Here is a 26,899-nt window from a genome sequence, read left to right on the forward strand (position 1 = left end):
TGTCCTGGGGCCAATATTTATCCCTCAACCAACATCACTTAAATAAAAAAGGTGATCTGGTCATTATCACATTACTGTTTGTGGGATCTTGCTGTGCGCAAATTGGCTGCTGCGTTTCCTACATTACAACAGTGACTACACTTCAGCAAAGTACTTCATTGGCTGTAAAGCGCTTTGGGACGTCCTGAGGTGGTGAAAGGCGCTATAGAAATGCAAGTCCTTTCTTTTCTTTGTTTGCCTAGGATACTCTCCGTGATTGTTCCAGCGATGACCGGACCTGCCTCAACAACCTTCAGCTCATCTCGCCTCTCTACTTTGTCAGCTTTGTGCTGACGGCTCAGTTCGTGCTGATCAACGTGGTGGTCGCGGTCCTCATGAAGCATCTCGACGACAGCAACAAGGAGGCCCAGGAGGACGCGGAGCTGGACGCGGAGATCGAACTGGAGATGGCCCAGGGCCTGTGCGGCCAGCCAACCAACCTGTCGGCCTCCGGGAGCGGGAGCGGGAGCGGGACCGGAACCGGTCCCGGGACCGCTCCGGACAAGGGCCCCAAGAAGAAAGGAGAGCGGCAAGATCCAGGGAAACACATCTCGCCTGCACAGGTAACCGAACATTAGACCACACCTGGAGCACCGTGAGCAGTTCTGGGCCCCACACCCTTCGGAAGGATATATTGGCCTTGGAGGGAGTGCAGCGTGGGTTTACCAGAATCATACCCAGACTGCACGGGTTAGGTTACGAGGAGAGATTACACAAACTTGGAATTGAGAAGATTAAGGGGTGATCTGATTGAAGATTTCAGGATATTAAGGGGAACAGATAGGGTAGATGGAGAGAAACTATTTCTGCTGGTTGGGGAGTCTAGGACTAGGGGGCAGAGTCTAAAAATTAGAGCCCGACCTTTCAGGAGTGAAATACTGCATACAGTTTTGGTTTCCATATTTAAGAAAAGATACACTTGCTCTCGAGGCGGTTCAGAGAAGGTTCACTCGGTTGATTCCGGAGATGAGGGGGTTGACGTATGAGGAAAGGTTGAGTAGGTTGGGACTCTACTCATTGGAATTCAGAAGAATGAGAGGTGATCTTATCGAAACATATAAGATTGTGAGGGGGCTTGATCGGGTGGATGCGGGGAGGATGTTTCCACTGATGGGTGAGACTAGAACTAGGGGGCATAATCTTAGAATAAGGGGCTGCCCTTTCAAAACTGAGATGAGGAGAAACTTCTTCACTCAGAGGGTAGTAAATCTATGGAATTTGCTACCCCAGAGAGCTGTGGAAGCTGCAACATTAAATAAATTTAAAACGGAGATAGACAGTTTCCTAGCTGATAAGGGAATTAGGGGTTACAGGGAGCGGGCAGGGAAGTGGACGTGAGTCTAGGTTCGGATCAGCCATGATCCTATTGAATGGCGGAGCAGGCCCGAGGGGCCGTATGGCCTACTCCTGCTCCTACTTCTTATGTTCTTAAATTAGGAAACACTTCTACACACAAAGGGTGGTAGAAGTTTGGAACTCTCTTCCGCAAACGGCAATTGATGCTAGATCAATTGTTAATTTTAAATCTGAGATTGATGGATTTTTGTTAACCAAAGATATTAAGGGATATGGGGCAAAGGCGGGTAGATGGAGTTAGGTCGCAGATCAGCCATGATCTCATCGAATGGCGGAACAGGCTCGAGGGGCTGAATGGTGTACTTCTGTTCCTATGTTTCTGTTCATTCATTTTTAAGATGTTTTAAGTATTTTTTTGTCCTCCCCACCCACACACCAACTGTACCTCTGACTCTCTTGACTAGTAGAATAGGACGCTCTGGCCTGCTTCAGTTGAGGTTGCTGCTGCTTGGATTGGAAGACTGGAATTTACTGCCTCCAATTCCCCAACCCCCGTCCTTTAGCCTAACCTCACTTTCGCTCTCTCACACCAAGCTAAGATCCACAACGAGCTGCCCAAGGAATGCCCCAGGTTCGAGCCCTGGTCAGCACTGGGTTAACTGACCTCAGCCAGGGTAACTGTGGGAGTACTACACATAGCCTCAGTGAGCCATAGCTAGAGAGGGGAATATCAGCCACATTGTCCGTCAAGCTCGGGTTCCGTGGTGCTCGCGAGCCCAGGTATAGTCCGTGCCTCGAGGGAATTAATAATAGAAAACAAGGGGCCGGCGTCCAAAGAAGGGAAAGAAATTAAGTTCTAAATTTGGTGGGTGAGGAGGGCAAGAAATTTACATATTTAAAATATATATACACAAGTGTACAGAACAATAAAGAATAGAAAGAGGCTCTGTCTGGATGAAAGGTTTGTTCCATGTCTTTTTTCTAACACTACAGGAGAATCTGTGGCTGGACAGTGTCTCGCTAATCATACGAGATTCTATCGAGAATGAACTATTGATGATTGACAACCTGTCTGGATCAATCTTCCACCATTACACATCATCACCCATGTGCAGGAACTGCCATCACGACAAGCAAGAGGTTATTAGTTTGTCTTTCGTATTTTTCTGCCTGTGTCTGTCCTTATTAGTGACTTAACTTCTATTTATGGCCCCTAGTTTTGGTCTCCAGCACCTTCACCCACCCCAAGTGGAAACATCTTATCTACGCCTTCCGACCACATATCCGCGGCATAACAAAGACCATCTACTTTCACCTCTGTAACATCGCCCGTCTCCGCCCTTGCCTCAGCTCATCCGCTGCTGAAACCCTCATCCATGCCTGTGTTACCTCTAGACTCGACTATTCCAACACACTCCTGGCCGGCCTCCCACATTCCACCCTACATAAACTTGAGGTCATCCAAAACTTGGCTGCCCGTGTCCTAACTCGCACCAAGTCCCGTTCACCCATCACCCCTGTGCTCACTGCCCCGTGTCCTAACTCGCACCAAGTCCTGTTCACCCATCACCCCCTGTGCTCACTGCCCCGTGTCCTAACTCGCACCGAGTCCTGTTCACCCATCACCCCTGTGCTCACTGCCCCGTGTCCTAACTCACACCCAGTCCCATTCACCCATCACCCCTGTGCTCACTGCCCCGTGTCCTAACTCACACCCAGTCCCGTTCACCCATCACCCCCTGTGCTCACTGCCCCGTGTCCTAACTCGCACCAAGTCCTGTTCACCCATCAACCCTGTGCTCACTGCCCCGTGTCCTAACTCGCACCAAGTCCTGTTCACCCATCACCCCTGTGCTCACTGCCCCGTGTCCTAACTCGCACCAAGTCCTGTTCACCCATCACCCACTGTGCTCACTGCCCCGTGTCCTAACTCGCACCGAGTCCTGTTCACCCATCACCCCTGTGCTCACTGCCCCGTGTCCTAACTCGCACCGAGTCCCGTTCACCCATCACCCCTGTGCTCACTGCCCCGTGTCCTAACTTGCACCAAGTCCTGTTCACCCATCACCCCTGTGCTCGCTGACCTACACTGACTCCCAATTAAACAGCGGCTCGATTTCAAAATTCTCATCCTTATTTTCAAATCCCTCCATGGCCTCGCCCCTCCCTATCTCTGTAATCTCCTCCAGCCCCACGACCCCCCGAGATATCTGCGCTCCTCTAATTCTGCCCTCTTGAGCATCCCCTGATTATAATCGCTCCACCATTGGCGGCCGTGCCGTCTGCTGCCTGGGCCCTAAGCTCTGGAATTCCTTCCCTAAACCTCTCCGCCTCGCTACCTCTCTTTCCTCCTTTAAGATACTCCTTAAAACCGACCTCTTTGACCAAGCTTTTGGGCACCTGCCCTAATTTATCCTTATGTGGATCGGTGTCAAATTTTTTGTCTTAAAATACTCCTGTGCAGCACCTTGGGACGGTTTACTACGTTAAAGGTGCTATATAGATGCAAGTTGTTGTTGTTGTTGTTGTCTACCCTATCAAACCCCTTCCTAATCTCAAAAGACCTCTATCAGGTTGCCCCTCAGCCTTCTCTGAGGAACAGTAACAAGTTAAACACCAGTCTTCCCAAACAACTTATGTTCAGCCTGGAAGAAGTTCAAATGCGCAATAATTGCTTCACAAGAGATGTGCGGACTGCCTGTGTATTATCTCATGCATTAAGAATCATGTCCTTTGTTCTCAATCTTCTACAATCTCAGTCAAAAAAAAAATCCGCCAGGAGCCTTCTCTCCACTCCAACTGCAATCAGGGGACAATGAGATAATACACTGTACAGAGAGAGAGGTGAGAGAATGTTTGAACAGTGTGATGGTTAATTATAGAGCTGTGAGCCACACATTCGCATAATACATTCTGTCATATTGTGTCAAACTCTCCTTTGTGACTAACCTCATTTCATAGTATCATACAGCACAGAAGGAGGCCAAGCTGGCTCGTTGATAGAGCGATCCCATTAGTGCCATACCACCCATTGTCGAATCTTTTTTTCCCCCTTGAAGTCTTTATCCAATTCCCTTTTGAAAGTTTCCATTGAATCTGCTCCCACCGCCCTTTCAGGCAGCGCAGTTCAGATCACAGCAACTCGCTGCGTAAAAAGAATTTCTCCTCATCTCCCCCCTGGTTCTTTTGCCCTAATGAAGGCCTTCCAGGAGGAAGACCTTTCATCCAATCTGTCTGGATTGGATTGGAACCCCGGTCCCAGAGGTGACTGGCCAGGTCTTATTGGAACCTACTGTGTCTTTCCAGGTTCACCTCGCCGAGATAGAAGCTTTCTCCCTGACCTCTGACGTCCTCTCGGACAAGTCATCATCCGTTGCTTTGGCCGATGACCTGAGCTCCGATGACAGCGTACCTCAGCTGATCACTAGGGAATGTGATGAAAAGGTATGTGCAAGGCGGCTAAGAGATAGAGCAGTCAGACTGCCGAGGTGCGGCCGACTCCCTGGCAGAGCTTTGTGTGGTGGGGCATGGGTCCTACAGGGGTTGGGCTTAGATCATCCAGCATCAGTGAGATCTCCCGACATACAGCAGCTGCTCACAGAAATGTCCCAGAGTGTCACGCATGCAATGAACTACGTTGAGGTGCAGTGGCTTGTTATGTGGGCAAATGTGGTGGCCAGTTTGCGCACAGCAAGATCCCGTAACCAGCAATTGGGAATCGAGTGACCAGTTTCTGGTGGTCTTGCTGGGAGGATCCCTGATCTCCTGTGATCTGTCTGCGGGTAGGCTTCCTGCAACATCTTGAGTCCAGGGACTGGAACAGCTGACACGGCTTCCTTCTAGGATCAGGCACGGGGCCTGCATTGGCTCCCAGTCCGGCAACGCCTCGATTTTAAAAATCTCATCCTGGTTTTCAAATCCCTCCACGGCCTCCTCGCCCCCCTCCCTATCTCTGTAACTTCCTCCAGCTCCTACAACCCTCCCAGATATCTGCGTTCCTCCAATTCTGGCCTCTTGTGCATCACCCCGATTTTCTTCGCTCCACCATTGGCGGCCGTGCCTTCAGCTGCCTGGGCCCTGAGCTCTGGAATTCCCTCCCTAAACCTCTCCGCCTCTCTCTCCTCCTTTGAGATGCTCCTTAAAACCGACCCCTCTGATCAAGCTTTTTGGTCACCTGCCCTAATATCTCCTTATGTGGCTCGGTGTCAAATTTTGTTTGATAATCGCTCCTGTGAAGCGGCTTGGGACATTTTTAAAATTTATTCATGGGATGTGGGCGTCGCTGGTAAGGCCAGTATTTATTGCCCATCCCTAATTGCCCCTTGAGAAGGTGCTGGTGAGCCGCCGCCTTGAACCGCTGCAGTCCGTGTGGTGAAGGTGCTCCCACAGTGCCGTTAGGGAGGGAGTTCCAGGATTTTGACCCAGCCACGATGAAGGAACGGCCGATATATTTCCAAGTCAGGATGGTGTGTGACTTGGAGGGGAACTTGGAGGTGGTGGTGTTCCCATGCGCCTGCTGCCCTTGTCCTTCTAGGTGGAAGAGGTTGTGGGTTTGGGAGGTGCTGCAGAAGAAGCCTTGGCGAGTTGCTGCAGTGCATCTTGTAGATGGTGCACACTGCAGCCACGGTACACCGGTGGTGGAGGGAGTGAATGTTTAAGGTGGTGGATGGGCTGCCAATCAAGCAGGCTGCTTTGTCTTGAATGGTGTCGAGCTTCTTGAGTGTTGTTGGAGCTGCACTCATCCAGGCAAGTGGCGAGTATTCCATCACACTCCTGACTTGTGCCTTGTAGATGGTGGAAAGGCTTTGGGGAGTCAGGAGGTGAGACACGCGCCGCAGAATACCCAGCCTCTGACCTGCTCTTGGTGCCACTGTGTTAAAGGCGCTGTATAAATGCAATTTGTTGTTAAGGGGGGCACTGAGGGTGAGGAATTTCTTTGCACCTCAAGAAAAACGTAATAGTGCATGTGCTTCATGTTAACAGGAAGGAGCAGACCGCCCTGGTGTTGCTGACAATGGCAACACCAATGTGCTAACAGTGAAGGAAACAGCGATATACAGAACAACCTCACTGCCAAACAACAGTTACATTTCACAAGTCGAGAATTCAGCTTCGGGCCAAAGCATTACAGAGACACAGCCAGTGCCCACAGAGCAGATTGCAGGTGAGCAATTATTCTGAGTCTTGCTCTCACTTATTTATTTATTGTTTTCGCGGTTAGTAACGGTCGCCTCGTGTTTCTCCGCCAGCGCTCCCTGCGGATTGGCGGTTTGCCCTTCAAGGGGCTGTCCTCCACCCGGCAGTGAGCTCATCTGCCCCGCCCTCATTTCTGGAAATTAAAGGGGGGAGGGTAGGGCTTCATTTACACCGGAGTGGCGCCGGCACGCATTTCAACACGCTTTGCCTCACCTCGCACGTCTACCTTGCAGTCGGCATCACCAGATTGCAATCGGGAGCAGGAACCCTCTCTGATTTGTTCCCTCCCCAACCAGGACACCAAGCAGACTTGTTCCCAGTGGAGGGGAGAATTCTCACCGCTTCACTGCGCGTGGAAAAATGATAAACTGGTATATAAAGATTTCATTGCACACGATACACAAAATAAGTCATACCTCCGAGCCATGATTGGGGGGGGCACCAATAACCCTGATTAATTTCCCACTCCCTCCCTTGGCCAACGGTCCTGAGGATAATTGTAGCAGCTTAGGTGTCAGCTGTGGCTCAGTGGGTATCACTCTCATCTCTGAGTCAGAAGGTCGTGGGTTCAAATCCCACTCCAGGGACTTGAGCACATAAAGCTAGGCTGACACTCCCAATGCAGTGCTGAGGGAGTGCCGCACTGTCAGAGGGGCAGTACTGAGGGAGCGCCGCACTGTCGGAGGGGCAGTACTGAGGGAGCGCCGCACTGTCGGAGGGGCAGTACTGAGGGAGCGCCGCACTGTCGGAGGGGCAGTACTGAGGGAGCGCCGCACTGTCGGAGGGGCAGTACTGAGGGAGCACCGCACTGTCGGAGGGGCAGTACTGAGGGAGTGCCGCACTGTCAGAGGGGCAGTACTGAGGGAGCGCCGCACTGTCGGAGAGGCAGTACTGAGGGAGTGCCGCACTGTCAGAGGGGCAGTACTGAGGGAGCGCCGCACTGTCGGAGGGGCAGTACTGAGGGAGCGCCGCACTGTCGGAGGGGCAGTACTGAGGGAGCACCGCACTGTCGGAGGGGCAGTACTGAGGGAGCACCGCACTGTCGGAGGGGCAGTACTGAGGGAGTGCCGCACTGTCAGAGGGGCAGTACTGAGGGAGCGCCGCACTGTCGGAGAGGCAGTACTGAGGGAGTGCCGCACTGTCAGAGGGGCAGTACTGAGGGAGCGCCGCACTGTCGGAGGTGCCGTCTTTCAGATGAGACGTTAAACCGAGGCCCCGCCTGCTCTCTCAGGTGGATGTAAAAGATCCCATGGTCACTATTTTGAAGAAGAGCAGGGGGGAGTTCTCCCCGGTGTCCTGGGGCCAATATTTATCCCTCAACCAACATCACTAAAACAGATTATCTGGTCATTATCACATTGTTGTTTGTGGGAGCTTGCTGTGCGCAAATTGGCTGCCACGTTTCCCACATTACAACAGTGACCACACTTCAAAAAAGTACTTCATTGGCTGTAAAGCGCTTTGAGACGTCCGGTGGTCGTGAAAGGCGCTATAGAAATGCAAGTCTTTCTTTCTGTCATCAATGAACACAACAGGATTCAAACCCGGTCAGTGTGGCTCAGAACCACACTTTACAATGTGTTTACAAAGCGACCACTCTGTGGATCTCAAACTTTGTTTTTTCGTTCACGAACATACTAGGCACCAACTTTTAAAAAAAGGTAAGCTGGCAGGGCCATGTTTTAATTTAAAGTACTGGTTGTGTGGACACCGTCAGAAAGGTTCGACCGAACGACTGACTTTTTATCAATTCGCATCAAATTGTGGAGAGTCATGGAGAAATAATGAATCTCGAATGTACTGGGCCCAAAGGCTTTGTAATTAGGTGTTCACGGAGTCAAGTTATATTTTATGCTGCTAGCTTTGATTGCACTCTCTCGAGCAGGGACCACTAAAAGGTCTTAATCTGTAAAATCCCTGGATAAATATTAAAGTAGAAATCTCATAAATAAGAGTGTCTGTTTTTATTTCAATTTAATTTAACTGAACTATCAATTTCACACCAACTATGCCATTTGATGTGTGGCGCATGCTCCCATCAGAAGTGGGGATTGGATGTTAATGACCGGTTTTTGAAAGGACACGATGAAACTGAAGTTTAAAGAGGCACCGTCGTCGCCTCGAGGAGTTCTTGTGACAAGTCCACTTCCCCAAATGTCCCGTAATCCAGCAGTAGGTCCCGAGTGAAGGAGAGCCCGAAGGTGGAAAAGAGAAGATCAGATATAGAAAGAAGGAACTTGCATTCCGATATCGTGTCTCTGAGCAACATCCCGTACTGTGCATCGCTTTGAAGTGCAGAGACTATTGATATATCAGTAAACATGATGGGCTGTTTTATGCACGGTCCCACCAATAGCAATGAGATGAACGATCAGTTAATCTGTTTTTGCTGATGTTGGTTGAGGGTGGAGTTTTGGCCAGGAGAACTCTTCCAATAGTGGCAAGGGGCCTTTAATGTCCACCTTGAACACCAGAGCTGGCGATTGATTTACCGTCTTACCTGAGGGACAGCGCCTCTTGCGTTGCTGCAATCTCTCAGTACTTCACTGAAGTGTTAGCACAGATTGACGTAAGAAAACTACTAGGCACTTGGTCGAAGCGTTAAGCAAAGCTTTACTCAACTGTTTTACAACATGGAGGTCTAGTTGTGTCCTTCACTAGTTCCTGTTAAGAATGTCCTGCGCAAGCTGGGCCCGTGCCCGAGTATTTATACTCTCCCTGGACAGCGCCACCCGCAGGCCACTCAGTTGATTCATGTCACAGATCATGTGCTGAGGCCCTCGAGGTATGGCCTTGGTATGCATGATCTCCTGCACCAGAAGCAAGAGTGTTACTAACTGAGCCAAGCTGGCACCAAACTAGAAATTAGTGATCTGGTGACACCAAGATTGGGTAATAAAAGCCTGTAAGAGGAAGGAAAGACTGATGGAGTCCTGGGAAATAATGAACATAAGAACATAAGAACATAAGAAATAGGAGCAGGAGTAGGCCAATCGGCCCCTCGAGTCTGCTCCGCCATTCAATAAGATCATGGCTGATCTGATCCTAACCGCCAATCTACTATCACAGAACCATCTCCTGAATCTAACAGAATTAGACACACGAAATAGGAGCAGGATCAGGCTACATGGCCCCTGGGCCCGCTCCGCTACCCACAGGGCCATGTCCGATCCGAACCTAGACTCATGTCCAAATTCCTGCCCGCTCCCCGTAACCCTTAATTCCCTTTACTTCTAGGAAACTGTCTATTTCTGTTTTAAATTTATGTAATGATGTAGCTTCTACAGCTTTTTGGGGCAGCATATTCCATGGACCTACCACCCTCTGAGTGAAGTAGTTCCTCCTCATCTCAGTTTTGAAAGAGCAGCCCCTTATTCTAAGACTATGCCCCCTAGTTCTAGTTTCACCCATCATCGGGAACATCCTCCCCGCATCCACCCGATCCAACCCCTTCACAATCTTATATGTTTCAGTAAGATCACCTCTCATTCTTCTGAACGCCAATGAGTAGAGTCCCAATCTACTCAACCTCTCCTCATATGTCCATCCCCTCATCCCCGGGATTAACCGAGTGAACCTTCTTTGTACTGACTCGAGAGCAAGTATGTCCTTTCTTAAGTATGGACACCAAAACTGTACGCAGTATTCCAGGTGCGGTCTCACCAATACCTTGTACAACTGAAGCAATACCTCCCTATTTTTATATTCTATCCCCCTAGCAATGAAAGCCAACATTCCATTGGCCTTCTTAATCACTTGCTGCACCTGCATACTAACCTTTTGAGTTTCGTGCACCAGGACCCCCAGATCCCTTTGTACTTCAGTACTTTCCAGTTTCTTGCCATTAAGATAATAACTTGCTCTACGATTTTTCCTGCCAAAGTGCATAACCTCACACTTTCCAGTATTGTATTCCATCTGCCAAATCTCTGCCCACTTACTTAGCCTGTCTATGTCCCCTTGCAGGTTTTTTATGTCCTCCTCACTCACTACTTTCCCTCCCATCTTAGTATCATCTGCAAACTTTGATATGTTACACTCGGTCCCCTCCTCCAAATCGTTAATATAGATTGTAAAGAGTTGGGGACCCAGCACTGACCCCTGCGGAACACCACTAGTTACTGATTGCCAGTCTGAGAATGAACCATTTATCCCAACTCTCTGCCTTCTGTTAGATAGCCAATCCTCTATCCATGCCAGAATATTACCCCCAATCCTGTGATTTTTTATCTTAAGCAATAATCTTTTGTGTGGCACCTTGTCAAATGCCTTTTGGAAGTCTAAATACACTACGTCCACTGGTTCCCCTTTATCCACCCTATATGTTACTTCCTCAAAGAACTCCAGCAAATTTGTCAAACATGACTTCCCCTTCATAAAACCATGCTGACTTTGTCCTATTAAATTATGATTATCCAAATGTCCTGTTACTGTCTCCTTAATAATGGACTCCAAAATTTTACCTACCACAGATGTTAGGCTAACCGGTCTATAGTTTCCAGCCTTCTGTCTACTGCCCTTTTTAAATAAGGGTGTTACATTAGCAGTTTTCCAGTCTGCCGGGACCTTTGCTGAGTCCAGGGAGTTTTGGAAAATTATTACCAATGCATCCACAATCCCTACCGCCACTTCCCTCAAGACCCTAGGATGTAAGCCATCAGGTCCAGGTGATTTATCCGCCTTGAGTCCCATTATTTTACCGAGTACCACTTCCTTAGTGATTTTGATCGTGTTTAGCTCCTCCCCCCCTATAGCCCCCTGTTTGTCCAGTGTTGGGATATTCTTAGTGTCCTCTACTGTAAAGACTGATACAAAATATTCATTCAGTGTTTTTGCCATCTCCATATTTCCCACCATTAATTTCCCGGTCTCATCCTCTAAGGGACCAACATTTACTTTAGCCACCCTTTTTCTTTTTATATAACTATAAAAACTCTTACTATCTGTTTTTATATTTTTTGCTAATTTACTTTCATAATCTATCTTCCCTTTCTTAATCAATCTTTTTGTTATTTTTTGCTGTCTTTTAAAGTTTTCCCAATCCTCTATCCTCCCACTAGATTTGGCTACCTTATATGCCCTTGTTTTTAGTCGAATACTATCCTTAATTTCTTTACTTAGCCATGGATGGCTGTCTTTTCTTTTACACCCTTTTCTTCTCAGTGGAATATATATTTTTTGGAAGTTGTAAAATAACTCCTTAAATGTACACCACTGATCATGTATTGTCTTACCCTTTAATCTATTTTCCCAATCCACTCTACTCAATTCCGCTCTCATACCTTCATAGTCTCCTTTATTCAAGCTTAGCACGCTTGTTTGAGATCCAACTGTTGTATCCGTGTATTAATGGAGACACGGAATGCAGGAGTTGGTTTAACAGGTGTTTACTGAACAAAGTCTGGAGGTGAACTAAAAGATACAAGACACTATACAGGCTTATATACCCGAGTGGTCACAGGGGCTCTTAAAGGTACATACATTACAATTCCTCCCCTTTTAGATAATTAGTACATAACATTTTAAGTAATCATTAATTAACATGTTTACAAGAACAATAATCTACACATTTGCTGCAGTTAATCAATTATAAGTCAGTCTCTCTGGAGGCTTCCTGACTCGGTCCAGATAATGCCTCGGTGGTGTAGTAGTTTTCGGTGGTGTAGTAGGTTCTTTTGGCAAGGTCGATTCGGCTTGAATGCCAGTGTCGGGTTCATCTGGTTCCAGTATCACCGGATCGGAGGTAGATACTGTGGGTATCTCTGCTTCATCATTAGGTGTATAGAGTTGTGGTGTAGGTTGTCCCTTTTCGGATGACTCTATGATCTGGTCAGCATGGCGCCTTATTATGCTTTCTCCAATGTCCACGGTATACATCAGCGGTCCTAGTCATGTGCAAATAGTTCCAGGCTGCCATTTCTCGGTACGGTAGTCCCGGGCCAAAACTTGTTGACCTATCTGGAAGGTTCTAGTTGGCCTTTCATTCATGCCTTGAAATTGCCGGTTCTCTACGTCCCTTCTGATATTTGGCTTGATCAAATCCAGCCGGCATCTTAGTCTTCTATTGAAAAACATCATGGCGGGAGTTTGGTTTGTAACCACATGTGTTGCATTCCTGTATGCAAACAAGAAGTTATCTACCTTATGTTGTAGATTTATGTCTTCATTACCCATGGCCTTTATGGCCTTCTTGAAGGTCTGGACAAACCTTTCAGCTAATCCATTGGTGGCGGGATGGTATGGGGCGGACGTGTAGTGCTTAACCCCATTGTTTTTTAAGAACCTCCTGAATTCTTCGGACACAAATTGCGGTCCATTATCAGAACAGATCTGTTCAGGCAGCCCATTCCTGGCAAATATGGTCCTTAATACTGTGATGGTTTTTTCCGTGGTGGTGGAGGACATCTTTATTACCTCCGGCCACTTGGAGTGTGCATCAACCGCGATTAAGAACATTGAGTCCATAAATGGACCAGCAAAGTCGATATGTACCCTTTGCCATGGAGATGAGGGCCACTCCCATGGATGTAGAGGGGCTTGTGGTGGGGCGTTTTGGACCTTCTGGCATCCTAGACAGCTCTTGGTCATTTCTTCGATGTCTCCATCGATACCTGGCCACCACACAAACGCTCTGGCTAGGTTCTTCATTTTCACTCCACCCAGATGCCCCTCGTGAAGCTCCTTTAGCACTTTATCCTGGAGTTTGGGTGGAATCACCACTCTGGATCCACACATCAAGGTTCCTCGGCACACTGACAGCTGTTCTCTTCTTTGCGAGAATGCTGGCAACAGTGGTTCGCCATGTGCTGGCCATCCCTTCACCATTAAATCGTAGACTCGTGAGAGAGTCGGGTCATTTCTCGTTTCCTTTTCAATGGTAGAATTTGTTACTGGTAGACATTCCACTATGGTTGAGTGGAACATCTCCACTGCGTCCACTGTAGGTGCCTCTTCTACCGTTGGCAACGGTAGGCGCGATAAACCGTCAGCATTCCCATGCTGTTTTGATCCTTTGTATTCTATGTCATATTGGTGTGCCCCTAGGAAAAGGGACCACCTCTGTAGCCTTTGTGCTGTCATAATGGGAACGCCCTTTTTAGGGTTGAATATGGAGACGAGGGGTTGATGGTCAGTCAATAAGGTAAATTTTTGTCCGTGTAGGTAATGGTTGAATTTCTTCACTCCCCACACCAGGCTGAGTGCTTCCCTGTCAATCTGGGCGTAGCTACGCTCAGCTGAGTTCAATGAGCGTGACGCAAAAGCTATCGGCCACTCCGAGCTATCAGGGAATCTATGCGATAATACCGCTCCTACGCCGTAAGGGGATGCACCGCACGCCAGTCTGATTGGCAGTGATGGGTTGTAATGAGCCAACACTTCCTTGGACGTGATCAAGCCTTTGCATTTATGGAAGGCACGTTTACAGTCTTCGCTCCATTTCCAAATTACTCCCGTTTGTAGCAGTGCATTAAGAGGGTGCAGAACAGTTGACAAGTTCGGTAAAAATTTATGATAGTAATTTATCAATCCCAGGAACGACCTTAATTGTGAGACATTTTCAGGTGCTGGGGCTTTTATGACCGCTTCAATTTTTTCAGGTGACTTATGCAACCCTTCTTCGTTAATTATATGGCCACAATATGATATTTGTTTCTGGAAAAATTCGCACTTGGGGCGATTTGCTCGTAGGCCCCGTTCTCTCAGTCTAGTGAGCACCTGCTCCAAATTGGCAAGGTGCTCGTTGTCGTTTTCTCCTGTTACAAGGATGTCGTCTAGGTAACATTGAGTCCCCGGAATCCCTTGGAGGACTTGCTCCATAGCTCTTTGCCAGATAGCTGGAGCTGATGCTAGTCCGAAAACCAGTCGATTGTACTGGTACAGGCCTTTGTGTGTGTTTATCGTGAGATACTTTTTAGAGGCCTCCTCAACCTCCATCTGTAGATATGCCTGTGCCAAGTCAATTTTGGTGAAACGTTTCCCTCCGGATAGTGAGGCGAAAATATCTTCTATCCTCGGAAGAGGATACTGTACCGTGTGAAGGACCGGGTTTACAGTCACCTTGAAGTCCCCACAGATGCGAATTTTTCTCTGTTCTTCAGATTTATCATTATTCAACGTTTTCTTCATGACCGGGATGATGGGTGTTGCCCACTCGCTCCAATCTACCTTGGATAACACGCCTGCCTTTTCCAAATTCTCCAGCTCTGCCTCGACTGCTGGACGAATTGCGTATGGCACCGGCCTTGCCTTAAAAAACTTGGGAATTGCTGCATCTTCCACTTTTATTGAGGCAGTGACGCCTTTCAAGGTTCCTAGTTCCTGTTGAAACACTTCTTTGGCGTTGGCCAAGATGTCTTTTAATCGTTCAGGTATGACATCACCATCGTTTTTTTTCTTACTGGTCACCATCAGTGCCTGAATGGAGTGCCAGTCTAAACGTATCTTCCTGATCCATTCACGTCCCAACAGCGGTGGACCACAATCTTGCAGAACGTATAAATACAACTTCTGTATTTCCTTGCCGTTGTATACAACAGGCACTCTTATTTTCCCTCTGGGGTATACTTTCTGCCCCGTATATGTCTTCAAGATAATGGATGTGTCTTTCAAAGGTATATGCGGAAATAGCCGCTCGTAATCCCGTCGACTTATGACGGTCAGAGCTGATCCTGTATCTAGCTCCATTTTAACTGGGGACCCCGCTATCGTGAGGGTAACCCAAATGGTCTGGTAATCTTCTTTGGCAATTACATTATGTAATTTGAGACAGCTCAGTCTCTTGTTTCCGGAGTCGCTATCGCTCTTCTGGTCTTCGGAGCTACTGTCCGTCATCATTTGTCCCTTTCTGTACTTTTCCTTATTGATTTTTTTTTCTGTCAGTGGATTTTTTGTTTCCAGATCGGCATACACGTGCAATATGTCCCATCTTTCCGCATTGCCTGCATGCTTTGTCCTTGAACCAGCAGCCCCTCTGGTCATGGGTGGATCTGCCGCAGCGATAACATCTCTCTCAACCTCGTGTCATTTCATGGGTGCCGAAGTCCTGTGGCTTTTCCTGTATCTCTGCAGCTCCTCTTGCTGCTGCTTCGTATGATACAGCCATACTGAAAGCCTTGTCTAGTGTCAAATCTTTCTCAGAAAGTAGCCTTTTCTGTGTTCCTTCACTTAGGAGACTGCAGGCGAATTTGTCTCGTAGAGAATCTGCCAGTCCTGCCCCGAATTGGCAGTGCTTTGACAGCTTTCTTAATTCGGTGAGGTAATCAGCGTTACTTTCATTCTTCTGCTGATTCCTCCTGAAGAATTTGAATCGTTCCGCTATCAGCAGCGGTGTTGGGTTTAAGTGCTCCTGTAGGGTATCAACAATCTCCTTAAAATTCTTGTCCATCGGTTTGGCTGGAGTGAGTAAGTTTTGTAACAGCCCGTATGTACTTGCGCCCATCAGATTTAGAAGTACCGATGCCTTTTTATCATCCTCTACTTCATTCGCTGTGCAATATACCTCCACTCTTTCCACATATGTGGTCCAATCCTCTATATTACTATCGAAAGCAGTAATATTGCCAGTCTTTGGCATCCTGAAAATCAAAAATGGCGCCTCCCGCACTTTCCTTTCTTCCCTGCCGAGAAAAAATGGCGCCTCCCGCGCTTTCCCGCCGCTGCCACTGCTGACAACGCTGTTCTCCGTGGTTTTTATTTACACAGATATTTTTGATAGTTGGAGACTCATTCCCGCCGGACTCTCTGGGACTTTTCCCTCCCTCTGCTTGGTCCGAACGCCGACCTGCTTTGCAGCGCCGGCCGTCTCCTGAGTGCTCCACCCTCCGTCTCTGTTTGCCTCCGCCTTCCGACTCGCTGCTCGGCCCCGCTGCAGAGCCACCCGATCGAGCCCCAGCCCGCCGCCCAGGAAGGATTAGTGCAGTACCTGCCACCAGCCCGGCTAGCTGGTGAAACCACAGTTTTTTTTTTCGGTTTTTTTTTTCTTCGACCTTCGTCTGAGGAATCGATCTCCTTGAGGTGCTGCCGAATTGCAGGTAAGTCCATTTCCAATTCGTCACCACTGTTGTATCCGTGTGTTAATGGAGACACAGAATGCAGGAGTTGGTTTAACAGGTGTTTACTGAACAAAGTCTGGAGGTGAACTAAAAGATACAAGACACTATACAGGCTTATTTACCCGAGTGGTCACTACCGGTATTACAGTACACAGGGGCTTTTAAAGGTACATACACTACACCAACCTTCTCACCCTCTAATTGAATATGGAATTCAACCATGTTATGGTCACTCATTCCAAGGGGATCCTTTACTAGGACATTTTTAATTAATCCTGTCTCGTTACACAGGACCAGATCTAAGGTTGCTTGCCCCCTGGTCGGTTCAGTTACATACTGCTCAAGAAACCCATCCCTAATACACTCAATGAACTCATCCTCAAGGCGGCCCTGCCCAATTTGATTTGTCCAATTAATATGATAGTTAAAACCCCCCATAATTATAGATGTTCCCTTATTACAAGCCTCAACTATTTCCTGATTGATACTCCGTCCAACAGAGTTGCAACTGTTCGGAGGCCTATAGACTACGCCCACTAGTGTTTTTTCCCCCTTATTATTCCTTACCTCCACCCAAACTGTTTCATTATCCTGATCTTTTGACCCAATATCATTTCTCTGTATTACAGTGATTCCTTCCTTTATTAACATAGCCACCCCACCTCCCCTTCCTTCCTGCCTGTCCTTCCTGATCGTTAAATAACCTGGTATGTTTAATTCCCAGGCATTGTCACCCTGCAGCCATGTTTCTGTAATGGCCACAAGATCATACCCATATGTAGTTATTTGTGCCATTAACTCGTCTATTTTGTTACGAATGCTACATGCATTCAGATAGAGAACTTTCAAATGTGTTTTGTGACACTTAGTTCCTGCTTTTGCCCTTTTTATTACTTTACCTTTTACTCCATACCTTCTGCCCCTTCCTGACATGCTCTGGTTTTTAATTTCCCCATTGCTACCTAAGTCTATGACCTTCTCTGTTGTCATTTTTATTATTTGCTCTCTAGGAACCTCCCCCACACTGGCTAGTTTAAAGCCCTCTCGACAGCCCTAGTTATATGATCCACCAGGACTCTAGTCCCAGCACTGGCCAAGTGAAGCCCGTCCCAACGGAACAGCTCCCTCCTGCCCCAGTACTGGTGCCAGTGTCCCAGGAAGCAAAACCCATTTCTCCCACACCAGTCTTTGAGCCACACATTTAACTCTCTAATTTTATTTGTCCTAGCCAAATTCGCTCGTGGCTCAGGTAATAATCCAGAGATTATTACCCTTGAGGTTCTGTTTTTTAATTTGACCCCTAACTCCTTTAACAGAACCGGCTTCCTAGTCCTATCTACGTCGTTTGTACCAACATGGACCATGACAACTGGATCCACCCACTCCCACTGCAAGTTTCTTTCCAGCCCAGAGGAGATGACCTTAACCCTGACACTGGGTAGGCAACACAGCCTTCGGGACTCTCGCTCTCGGCTGCAGAGAACTCTATCTATCCCCCTAATAATACTATCCCCTACCACTACAACATTTCTATTTACTCCCCCCTCTTGAATGGCCCCCCGTTCCACGGTGCTGTGGCCAGGTTGCTCATCCTCCCTGCAGCCCCTGCTCCTGTCCCCACAGGGAGTAAGAACCTCGAACCTGTTGGACAAGAGCAAGGGCTGCGGCTCCTCCAGCTCTACCTCCTGGATCCCCGTACCTGCCTCACTCGTAGTCACACCGTCCTGTCCCTGACCATGGGCTACATCTGAATTAATTAACTTCATAGGTGTGACCACCTCCTGATACACAGAGTCCAGGTACTTCTCCCCCTCCCTGATGTGTCGCAGTGTCTGAAGCTCAGACTCCAGCTCATCAACACGGAGCTGGAGTTCCTGTAGCAGCAGACACTTGTCACAGACGTAATCACCGTGAGCCTCAATGGGGTTCACCGGCTCCCACATCTCGCAACAGTAAAAAATCCATCAGAGACTTGAGCTCATAATCCAGGCTGACACTCCCAGTGCAGTATTGAGGGAGTGCTGCACTGTCTGAGGGGCAGTACTGAGGGAGCGCAGCACCGTCGGAGGGGCAGTACTGAGGGAGCGCCGCACTGTCGGAGGGGCAGTACTGAGGGAGCGCTGCACTGCCGGAGGGGCAGTACTGAGGGAGCGCCGCACTGTCGGAGGGGCAGTACTGAGGGAGCGCAGCACTGTCGGAGGGGCAGTACTGAGGGAGCGCTGCACTGCCGGAGGGGCAGTACTGAGGGAGCGCCGCACTGTCGGAGGGGCAGTACTGACGGAGTGCTGTACTGTCGGAGAGGCAGTACTGAGGGAGTGCCGCACTGTCGGAGGGGCAGTACTGAGGGAGCGCCACACTGTCAGAGGGGCAGTGCTGAGGGATTGCTGCACTGTCGGAGGGGCAGTACTGAAGGGGCGCCGCACTGTCGGAGGGGCAGTACTGAGGGAGCGCCACACTGTCAGAGGGGCAGTGCTGAGGGATTGCTGCACTGTCGGAGGGGCAGTACTGAAGGGGCGCCGCACTGTCGGAGGGGCAGTACTGAGGGAGTGCCGCACTGTCGGAGGGGCAGTACTGAGGGAGTGCCGCACTGTCTGAGGTGCCATCTTTCAGATGAGACGTTAAACCGAGGCCCCGTCTGCCCCCTCAAGTGGCTGTAAAAGATCCCACGGCCACTATTGGAAGAAGAGCAGGGGAGTTCTCCCCAGTGTCTGGGGGCCAATATTTATCCCTTAACCATCATCACTAAAACAGATGATCTGGTCATTATCACATTGCTGTTTGTGGGATCTTGCTGTGTGCAGATTGTCTGCCGCGTTTCCTACATTACAACAGTGACTACACTTCAAAAAGTACTTCATTGGCTGTGAAACACTTTGGGACGTCCTGAGGTGGTGAAAGGCGCTGGAGAAATAAAAGTCTGTCTTTAGCAGGAGCAAAGAGAACGTTCAGAGGAGCCCTAACCATGTAGTACTGATAAAATTGGGGACAAAAAAGATTGTGACAGAGAGAGAGAGAGAGAGGTTAGAGAACAGAAACTCCTATTTTGATTGGCTCAAAACTGTTTCTACGTGTCATTTTACCTCCCCCACGCTCTTTCCAGGCTCCCCTTGCGTCCATGCTTAAACGTTAAGGCTACAGCAAAGAGGGATTTGGATGAGGGAACCAAATGTAACATTTCCAAGTTTGCTGACGACACAAAACTAGCTGGGCTTGTGAGTTGTGAGGAGGATGCAAAGAGGCTTCAAGACGATTTAGACAAGTTGAGTGAGTGGGCAAATACATGGCAGATGCAGTATAACGTGGATAAATGTGAACTTATCCACTTCGGTAGGAAAAACAGAAAGGCAGCGTATTATTTAAATGGTGCTAGATTGGGAAATGTTGATGTACAAAGGGACCTGGGTGTCCTTGTACACCAGTCACTGAAAGCAAACATGCAGGTGCAGCAAGCAGTTAGGAAGGCAAATGGTATGTTGGCCTTCATTGCAAGAGGATTTGAGTACAGGAGCAAGGATGTGTTAGTACAGTTGTACAGGGCCTTGGTGAGACCACACCTGGAGTACTGTGTGCAGTTTTGGTCTCCTTACCTAAGAAAGGATATACTTGCCATAGAGGGAGTGCAGCGAAGGTTCACCAGACTGATTCCTGGGATGGCAGGACTGCCGTATGAGGAGAGATTGGGTCGACTAGGCCTGTATTCACTAGAGTTTAGAAGAATGAGAGGGGATCTCGTGGAAACGTATAAAATTCTGACCGGGCTAGACAGACTGGATGCAGGGAGGATGTTTCCCCTGGCTGGGGGGTCTAGAACGAGGGGTCACAGTCTCAGGATACGGGGTAGGACATTTAGGACTGAGATGAGGAGAAATTTCTCCACTCAGAGGGTGGTGAACCTGTGGAATTCTCTACCACAGAAGTCTGTGGAGGCCAAGTCACTGAATATATTTAAGAAGGAGATAGATAGATTTCTAGACACAAAAGGCATCAAGGGGTCTGGGGAGAGAGCGGGAATATGGTAATGAGATAGAGGATCAGCCATGATCATATTGAATGGCGGAGCAAGCTCGAAGGGCCGAATGGCCGACTCCTGCTCCTGTTTTTCTATGTTTCTATGAATTGGAGAAGTGTGTGAAAAAGAAGAATATAAAATGAAACAATCAAAGGGCATGGAGATGTGGGGATAGGGTCAATAGCTTCAGTTGAAAAGGTAGCAGCAGCTCGGGCACGATGGGCTGAATGGCATCCAAGCGATGAATTGAGTTTCTTAATGCAAGCTCTGGAATTCCCTCCCTGAACCTCTCCGCCTCTCTCTCCTCCTTTAAGACGCTCCTTAAAACCAACCTCTTTGACCAAGCTTTTGGTCACCTGTCCTAATTTATCCTTAGGTGGCTCGGGGTCAAATTTGGTTTGATCAACGCTCCTGTGAAGCGCCCTGGGACGTTTTGCTGTGTTATAGGCGCTGTATAAATACAAGTTGTTGTTGCTGTTGATCCCAGCTCCAAGTGAACGGGAGAGTGGTGTCCTGACTTAACTCTTGGTTACTTTTCTCAGCGACTCCTCCCCAGGAGCATTCCGCCTCTTCCTCTCTTCAGTTTCGGACGGACTGCTCCCATCCAGCGACGGCCTCCTCCGCGGACCAGGGGCGCAGCAGCCAGCTTCCCAAGATCCCCCCATCTGGCTCGTGGACCTCGCTCCGATCTCCGAGCATGACCTGGTCCCTGCAGAGGCAGGTAGGTCGCCAGAGGTTAGCTCATCGACAGCTGGAACCAGGCTTGGTTGCCAGGGAGAGTGGGGGAGGGCGGGACAGCGCACTCGTTTAACAAACGGCTGGAATCGGGAGCCGGAGGGCCTTGGGATTCATAGAAACATAGAGGATAGGAGCAGGAGTAGGCCATTCGGCCCCTCGAGCCTGCTCCGCCATTTAATGAGACCATGGCTGATCATCCAAACTCAGTACCCTGTCCCTGCTTTCTCCCCATATCCCTTGATCCCTTTAGCCTTAAGAAATATATCCAACTCCTTCTTGAATATATTTAATGAATTGGCCTCAACTGCCTCCTGTGGTAGAGAATTCCACAGGTTCACCACTCTCTGGGTGAAGAAATTCCTCCTCATCTCAGTCCTAAATGACTTACCCCTTATCCTTAGACTGTGTTCTGGACTCCCCCGCCATCGGGAGCATCCTTCCTGCATCTAGTCTGTCTAGTCCTGTTAGAATTTTATAAGTTTCAATGAGATCCCCTCTCATTCTTCTATACTCCAGCGAATATAAGCCCAATCGACCCAATCTCTCCTCATACGTCATTCCTGCCATCTCAGGTATCAGTCTGGTGAATCTTCACTGCACTCCCTCCATGGCAAGAACATCCTTCCTTAGATAAGGCGACCAAAACTGCACACAATACTCAAGGTGTGGTCTCACCAAGGCCCTGTACAACTGCAGCAAGACATCCTTGCTCCTGTACTCGAATCCTCGTGCTACGAAGGCCAACATACCATTTGCCTTCTTAACCGCCTGCTGCACCTGCATGCTTACCTTCAGCGACTGGTGCACAAGGACACCCAGGTCTCGTTGCACTTCCCCTTCTCCCAATCTATTGCCATTCAGATAATAATATGCCTTCCTATTTTTGCCACCAAAGTGGATAACCTCGCATTTATCCACATTATACTGCATCTGCCATGCATCTGCCCAATCACCCAACCTGTCCAAATCATACTGGAGTTTCTCGGCATCCTCCTCACAGCACACACGCCCACCCAGCTTGGTGTCGTCTGCAAACTTGGAGATATTACATCTAGTTCCCGCATCCAGATCATTAATATATATTGTGTGTATATATATATATATCTGAAAGAATGGGATGACAAAAGTGTGGCCGAAGGAGGTGCTTCACCCGAATTGATCCTGCGATCTTTTAATACCAACACATTGACCGAGAATTTCCTCAACGGGAGAACTGGGGAAATTCCAGGCCAATGCATTTAATTCCTGGGAGATTCCAATTTGGGAGAGAGGAATGAATGATCTGTTTGAGTTATTCATTTCTCCAGGTCGACAAAACAAGTGGCAAATTTCACAGAGCTGGAACTTTAGGCCCTCCCAATAGAGATATAGCGAAGACGCAATGATCTGTTTGGGGTTGGGGAGTCGCTGGGGTTTGTCGGAGGCCCTTCGGGAATACAGTGGACATTTTGTAAAGCGAGGTGGATGTGGCAGCGAGAGCTGCCTCCTCAAACTGCAGGACTCCTTCGCTGTGCAGGAAGAGGTTTAGGTTCCCAAGTCCGCGGGCTCCGAACTCGGAGGTCCGGCCCTAAAAGGAAGGGTTTCGCGCTCATATGGAAGCATTGAGGACCATCCCAAAGGTCCTGAGACTGAAAGCGGGGGGGGCTAAGCTGATGTCCAATGCCATCGGTAACGCCTTTACCCGAGAACCTGATCTATTTGGCACTACAAACATCTCCATCCATCCATCTGTCAGCCGGGGCTCAGTGTGTAACTCTCTCACCTGTGAGTCAGAAGGTCGTGGGTTCGAATCCCACTCCAGAGACTTGAGCCCATAATCCCGGCTGACACTCCAGGGCAGTGCTGAGGGAGCTCCGCACTGTCGGAGGGGCAGTACTGAGGGAGCGCCGCACTGTCGGAGGGCCAGTACTGAGGGAGCACTGCACTGTTGGAGGGGCAGTACTGAGGGAGCGCTGCACTGTCGGAGGGGCAGTACTGAGGGAGCACCGCACTGTCGGAGGGGCAGTACTGAGGGAGCGCCGCACTGTCGGAGGGGCAGTACTGAGGGAGCGCCGCACTGTCGGAGGGGCAGTACTGAGGGAGCGCCGCACTGTCGGAGGGGCAGTATTGAGGGAGCGTCGCACTGTCGAAGGGGCGGTACTGTGGGAGCGCTGCAGTGTCGGAGGGGCAGTACTGAGGGAGAGCCGCACTGTCAGAGGGGCAGTACTGAGGGAGCGCCGCATGTCGGAGGGGCATTATTGAGGGAGTGCCGCACTGTCAGAGGTACAGTATTTTGGATGAGAAGTTAAACTGAGGCCCCGTCTGCCCTCACAGTTGGATGTAAAAGATCCCCGGTGTCCTGGGGCCAATATTTATCCCTCAACCAACATCACTAAAAACAGATTACTCATCATTTATCCCAATGCACATTCAACAGTGCAGCACTCCCTCACTGTGAGTGTCAGCCTGGATTTTGTGCCCAAGTCTCTGGAGTGGGGACTTGAACCCATGGTCTTCTGACTCAGGGGTGAGAGTGCTGCCCACTGAGCCTCGGCTGACAGCAGCGAGAGGCATCGTGATAATTGGGTATCAGCATCTCTGGGAAGTCAACAGTAACCCTGTGCGAATGACTGACTCTGGGCTGGTGAGAGAGAAATGGGACTCGCTGAGGCTACCCTTGGGTGCCGAGCTGGCTCTGGGCAACTTTGATCTTCTCGGGGCGCAACACCGACTGTTTTCTAATGGGTGGTTTTATTTCTCTTTAGGCCGCCATCAGTGATACCTCACTCAGTGACGGTTCAGTAGACAGCCTTCAGACAACATTGGAGGACAGCCTGAGACTCGTCGTCTCACCTCAGTGCACGCTGGCTCTCCCGATGGTCTGCACGGCGCCGTCGGCCCAAAGAACCGCCCCCTCATTTACACCCCCTCTCCGGAAAAACACCGTCCAGCATTGGAGGGGCCTTGGGCTCCAGAAGATGAGGGGTCGCCACAGGAGTCAAAGTAGTGGAGGCAGCACCAGCCCTGGCTGCACCTATCAGGACTCCATGGACCCTTCAGATGAAGAAGGGATCACCCACTCTCTGAGAGCTAACAGCGAGCAGTCTGAGACACTTAGCAGCCTCTCTCTAACCTCCCTCTTCTCTCCATCGCGATCACCGCCCACTCCGATCAAAAAATGTAACAGCACAGGCACTTTGGATACTGTCTCCAGGGCGGGAGACGCCAAACAGTTTTATACCGTTGACCAACAAGGGTTCTTGACGGCCCCCTCCTGGGTGGCTGATTTCTGCAGAAATAACCATCCCGCTACCGGGTTAGAAGGTCAAGGCACCGACCAGGGGACAGAAAGTGAGGACATGAAAGTAGCACATGGGCGGCCGTCTGTCCAGGTCCAGCCTGGCTCCGAGTACAATACCACGATGCTGAAGAAGAAGAGATGAGTTTTCAGCACCCATTTTTTTTTTTTTTTTAAAAGAGAAAGATGTACTGGCTGAAACACTTAGTTTACCTCATCACGTGAGAGTTATGCAGTCCAGCTATCTCGTGCCGTATGTCTGTACCAAAAGAAAGGTCACAATTAATTCAACTCTTGGTGTGTGGAGTCGCTCCCGAAGCCTAGGTGGCAAAAATGTTTTTCTCTTCCTTTTTGTTCTCCTCTCAACTTCCAAAATCAACAAAGAATGTAACGTTACTTGACATAACCGTCGCTAAGATCCAAAAGAGGACAGGTGGAAGGTGTATTCTGAGAAAGTCCTGGAATTCCCCCTTCAGTTTGGGAATGGGGGGGGGGGTGGAAATAACTCGATTTAGGCTTGTAAGTGTCATGGTGACAAAGCGTAGGCCTCAGCCCGCAGACAGCGGGTAATGGCCGTTGAGGAAGAAAGATGATGTACTTTTCAGGTTGCAGTGAGGGAAGAGATGGGAGTTAAGATTTCAATAATAGGCAACACGGATCTCACTGAAACCATTTGGGGGTTCAATAATGGAAGCCTAAGAACGATTTATATAAAAAAAAACATTTGAGCTTGCCGGAAACAGTTCTGTTGTTGGAGATTTTGGAGTGATTGCTTCAAAGAAGTGTTCATACAAATATTATTTTTTTAAGCATTTATTTATTCCCATTTTATTTAAGTGCATGCTTGGAATATTTGGTTTGTGCCAAATCAGACCTATTCTTGTAGATGTAACAAATGTAATATTTATACAGAAATAATATATTAAAATATGTCAAGTCTGTAATTTTTGTAACCTTCCGCGCCAGTCCGTGCACACCCCCCGAGGGTAAGTTTAGTGCTGAGGGCCCCGTACCTACACGGAGGCAAGGTTGTGACTCGCCAGAGACACCATCTGAAAAAAAATGGAGACCCTTCGTTCTTCTCCGGCTTCAAGGTGAGGTCAGGTCTTGGTGTGGTGGGGTAGAGAGGACTGGTTTTGTAATCTGACCAGAAATAGTTGCATACGTGGCTAGGGAGACAGCTTCATTGCTCTCTGTCTGGCTACCGCTCAGATTGAAAAGAAAGAACTTGCATTTCTATAGCGCCTTTCACCACCGCCGGACGTCCCAAAGCGCTTTACAGCCGATGAAGTACTTTTTGAAGTGTAGTCACTGTTGTAATGTAGGAAATGCAGCAGCCAATTTACACACAGCAAGCTCCCACACACAGCAATGTGATAATGACCAGATCATCTGTTTTTGTTATGTTGGTTGAGGGATAAATATTGGCCCCAGGACACTGGGGAGAAATCCCCTGCTCTTCTTCAAAATAGTGGCCATGGGATCTTTTACACCCACCTGAGCGAGCAGACGGGGCCTCGGTTTAACATCTCATCCAAAAACGGCACCTCCGACAGTCCAGCGCTCCCTCATTACTGCCCCTCCAACAGAGCAGCACTCCCTCAGTACTGCCCCTCCGACAGTGCAGCGCTCCCTCAGTACTGCCCCTTCGACAGTGCAGCGCTCCCTCAGTACTGCCTTTCCGACAGTGCGGCGCTCCCTCAGTACTGCCCCTCCGACAGTGCGGCACTCCCTCAGTACTGCCCCTCCGACAGTGCGGCGCTCCCTCAGTACTGCCCCTCTGACAGTGCGGCACTCCCTCAGCACTGCCCCTCCGACAGTGCGACGCTCCCTCAGTACTGCCTCTGACAGTGCGGCGCTCCCTCAGTACTACCCCTCCGACAGTGCGGTGCTCCCTCAGTACTGCCCCTCCGACAGTGCGGCACTCCCTCAGTACTGCCCCTCCGACAGTGCGGCGCTTCCTCAGTACTGCCCCTCCGACAGTGCGGCGCTCCCTCAGTACTGCCCCTCCGACAGTGCGGCGCTCCCTCAGTACTGCTCCCTCCGACAGTGCAGCGCTCCCTCAGTACTGCTCCCTCCGACAGTGCAGCGCTCCCTCAGTACCGCACTGGAGTGTCAGCCTAGATTATGGGCTCAAGTCTCTGGAGTGGGACTTGAACCCACGACCTTCTGACTCCGAGGTAAGGGTGCTGCTAACTGAGCCACGGCGGACGCTATTGGATGGACTGCACCTGGTGAAAGATACTTTCATCCTTTCTACCTGGGCTGGATTGAACAACTTGTATTTATATA

At 49.2% G+C, this 26,899-nt stretch overlaps 1 protein-coding gene across 1 annotated transcript in view; it reads left to right on the plus strand.

Moving 5' to 3' along the window:
* LOC147099632 (voltage-dependent T-type calcium channel subunit alpha-1I-like) overlaps positions 1–26,368 on the plus strand; it is a 259,865-nt gene extending 233,497 nt beyond the window's left edge. Inside the window, exons 31-36 of the mRNA XM_085969212.1 lie at positions 243–602; positions 2,329–2,475; positions 4,642–4,779; positions 6,319–6,499; positions 21,135–21,313; positions 24,075–26,368. Coding sequence (XP_085825338.1) covers positions 243–602; positions 2,329–2,475; positions 4,642–4,779; positions 6,319–6,499; positions 21,135–21,313; positions 24,075–24,752 — 1,683 coding nt within the window. The 3' untranslated portion in view covers positions 24,753–26,368. The remainder of the gene's footprint in view (positions 1–242; positions 603–2,328; positions 2,476–4,641; positions 4,780–6,318; positions 6,500–21,134; positions 21,314–24,074) is intronic.
* Positions 26,369–26,899: the final 531 nt, after the last annotated feature.

This window comes from Somniosus microcephalus, chromosome 28, assembly GCF_052327205.1.
Source record: "Somniosus microcephalus isolate GS21.2 chromosome 28, FLI_Smic_1.0, whole genome shotgun sequence".
Lineage (NCBI taxonomy): Eukaryota > Metazoa > Chordata > Chondrichthyes > Squaliformes > Somniosidae > Somniosus > Somniosus microcephalus.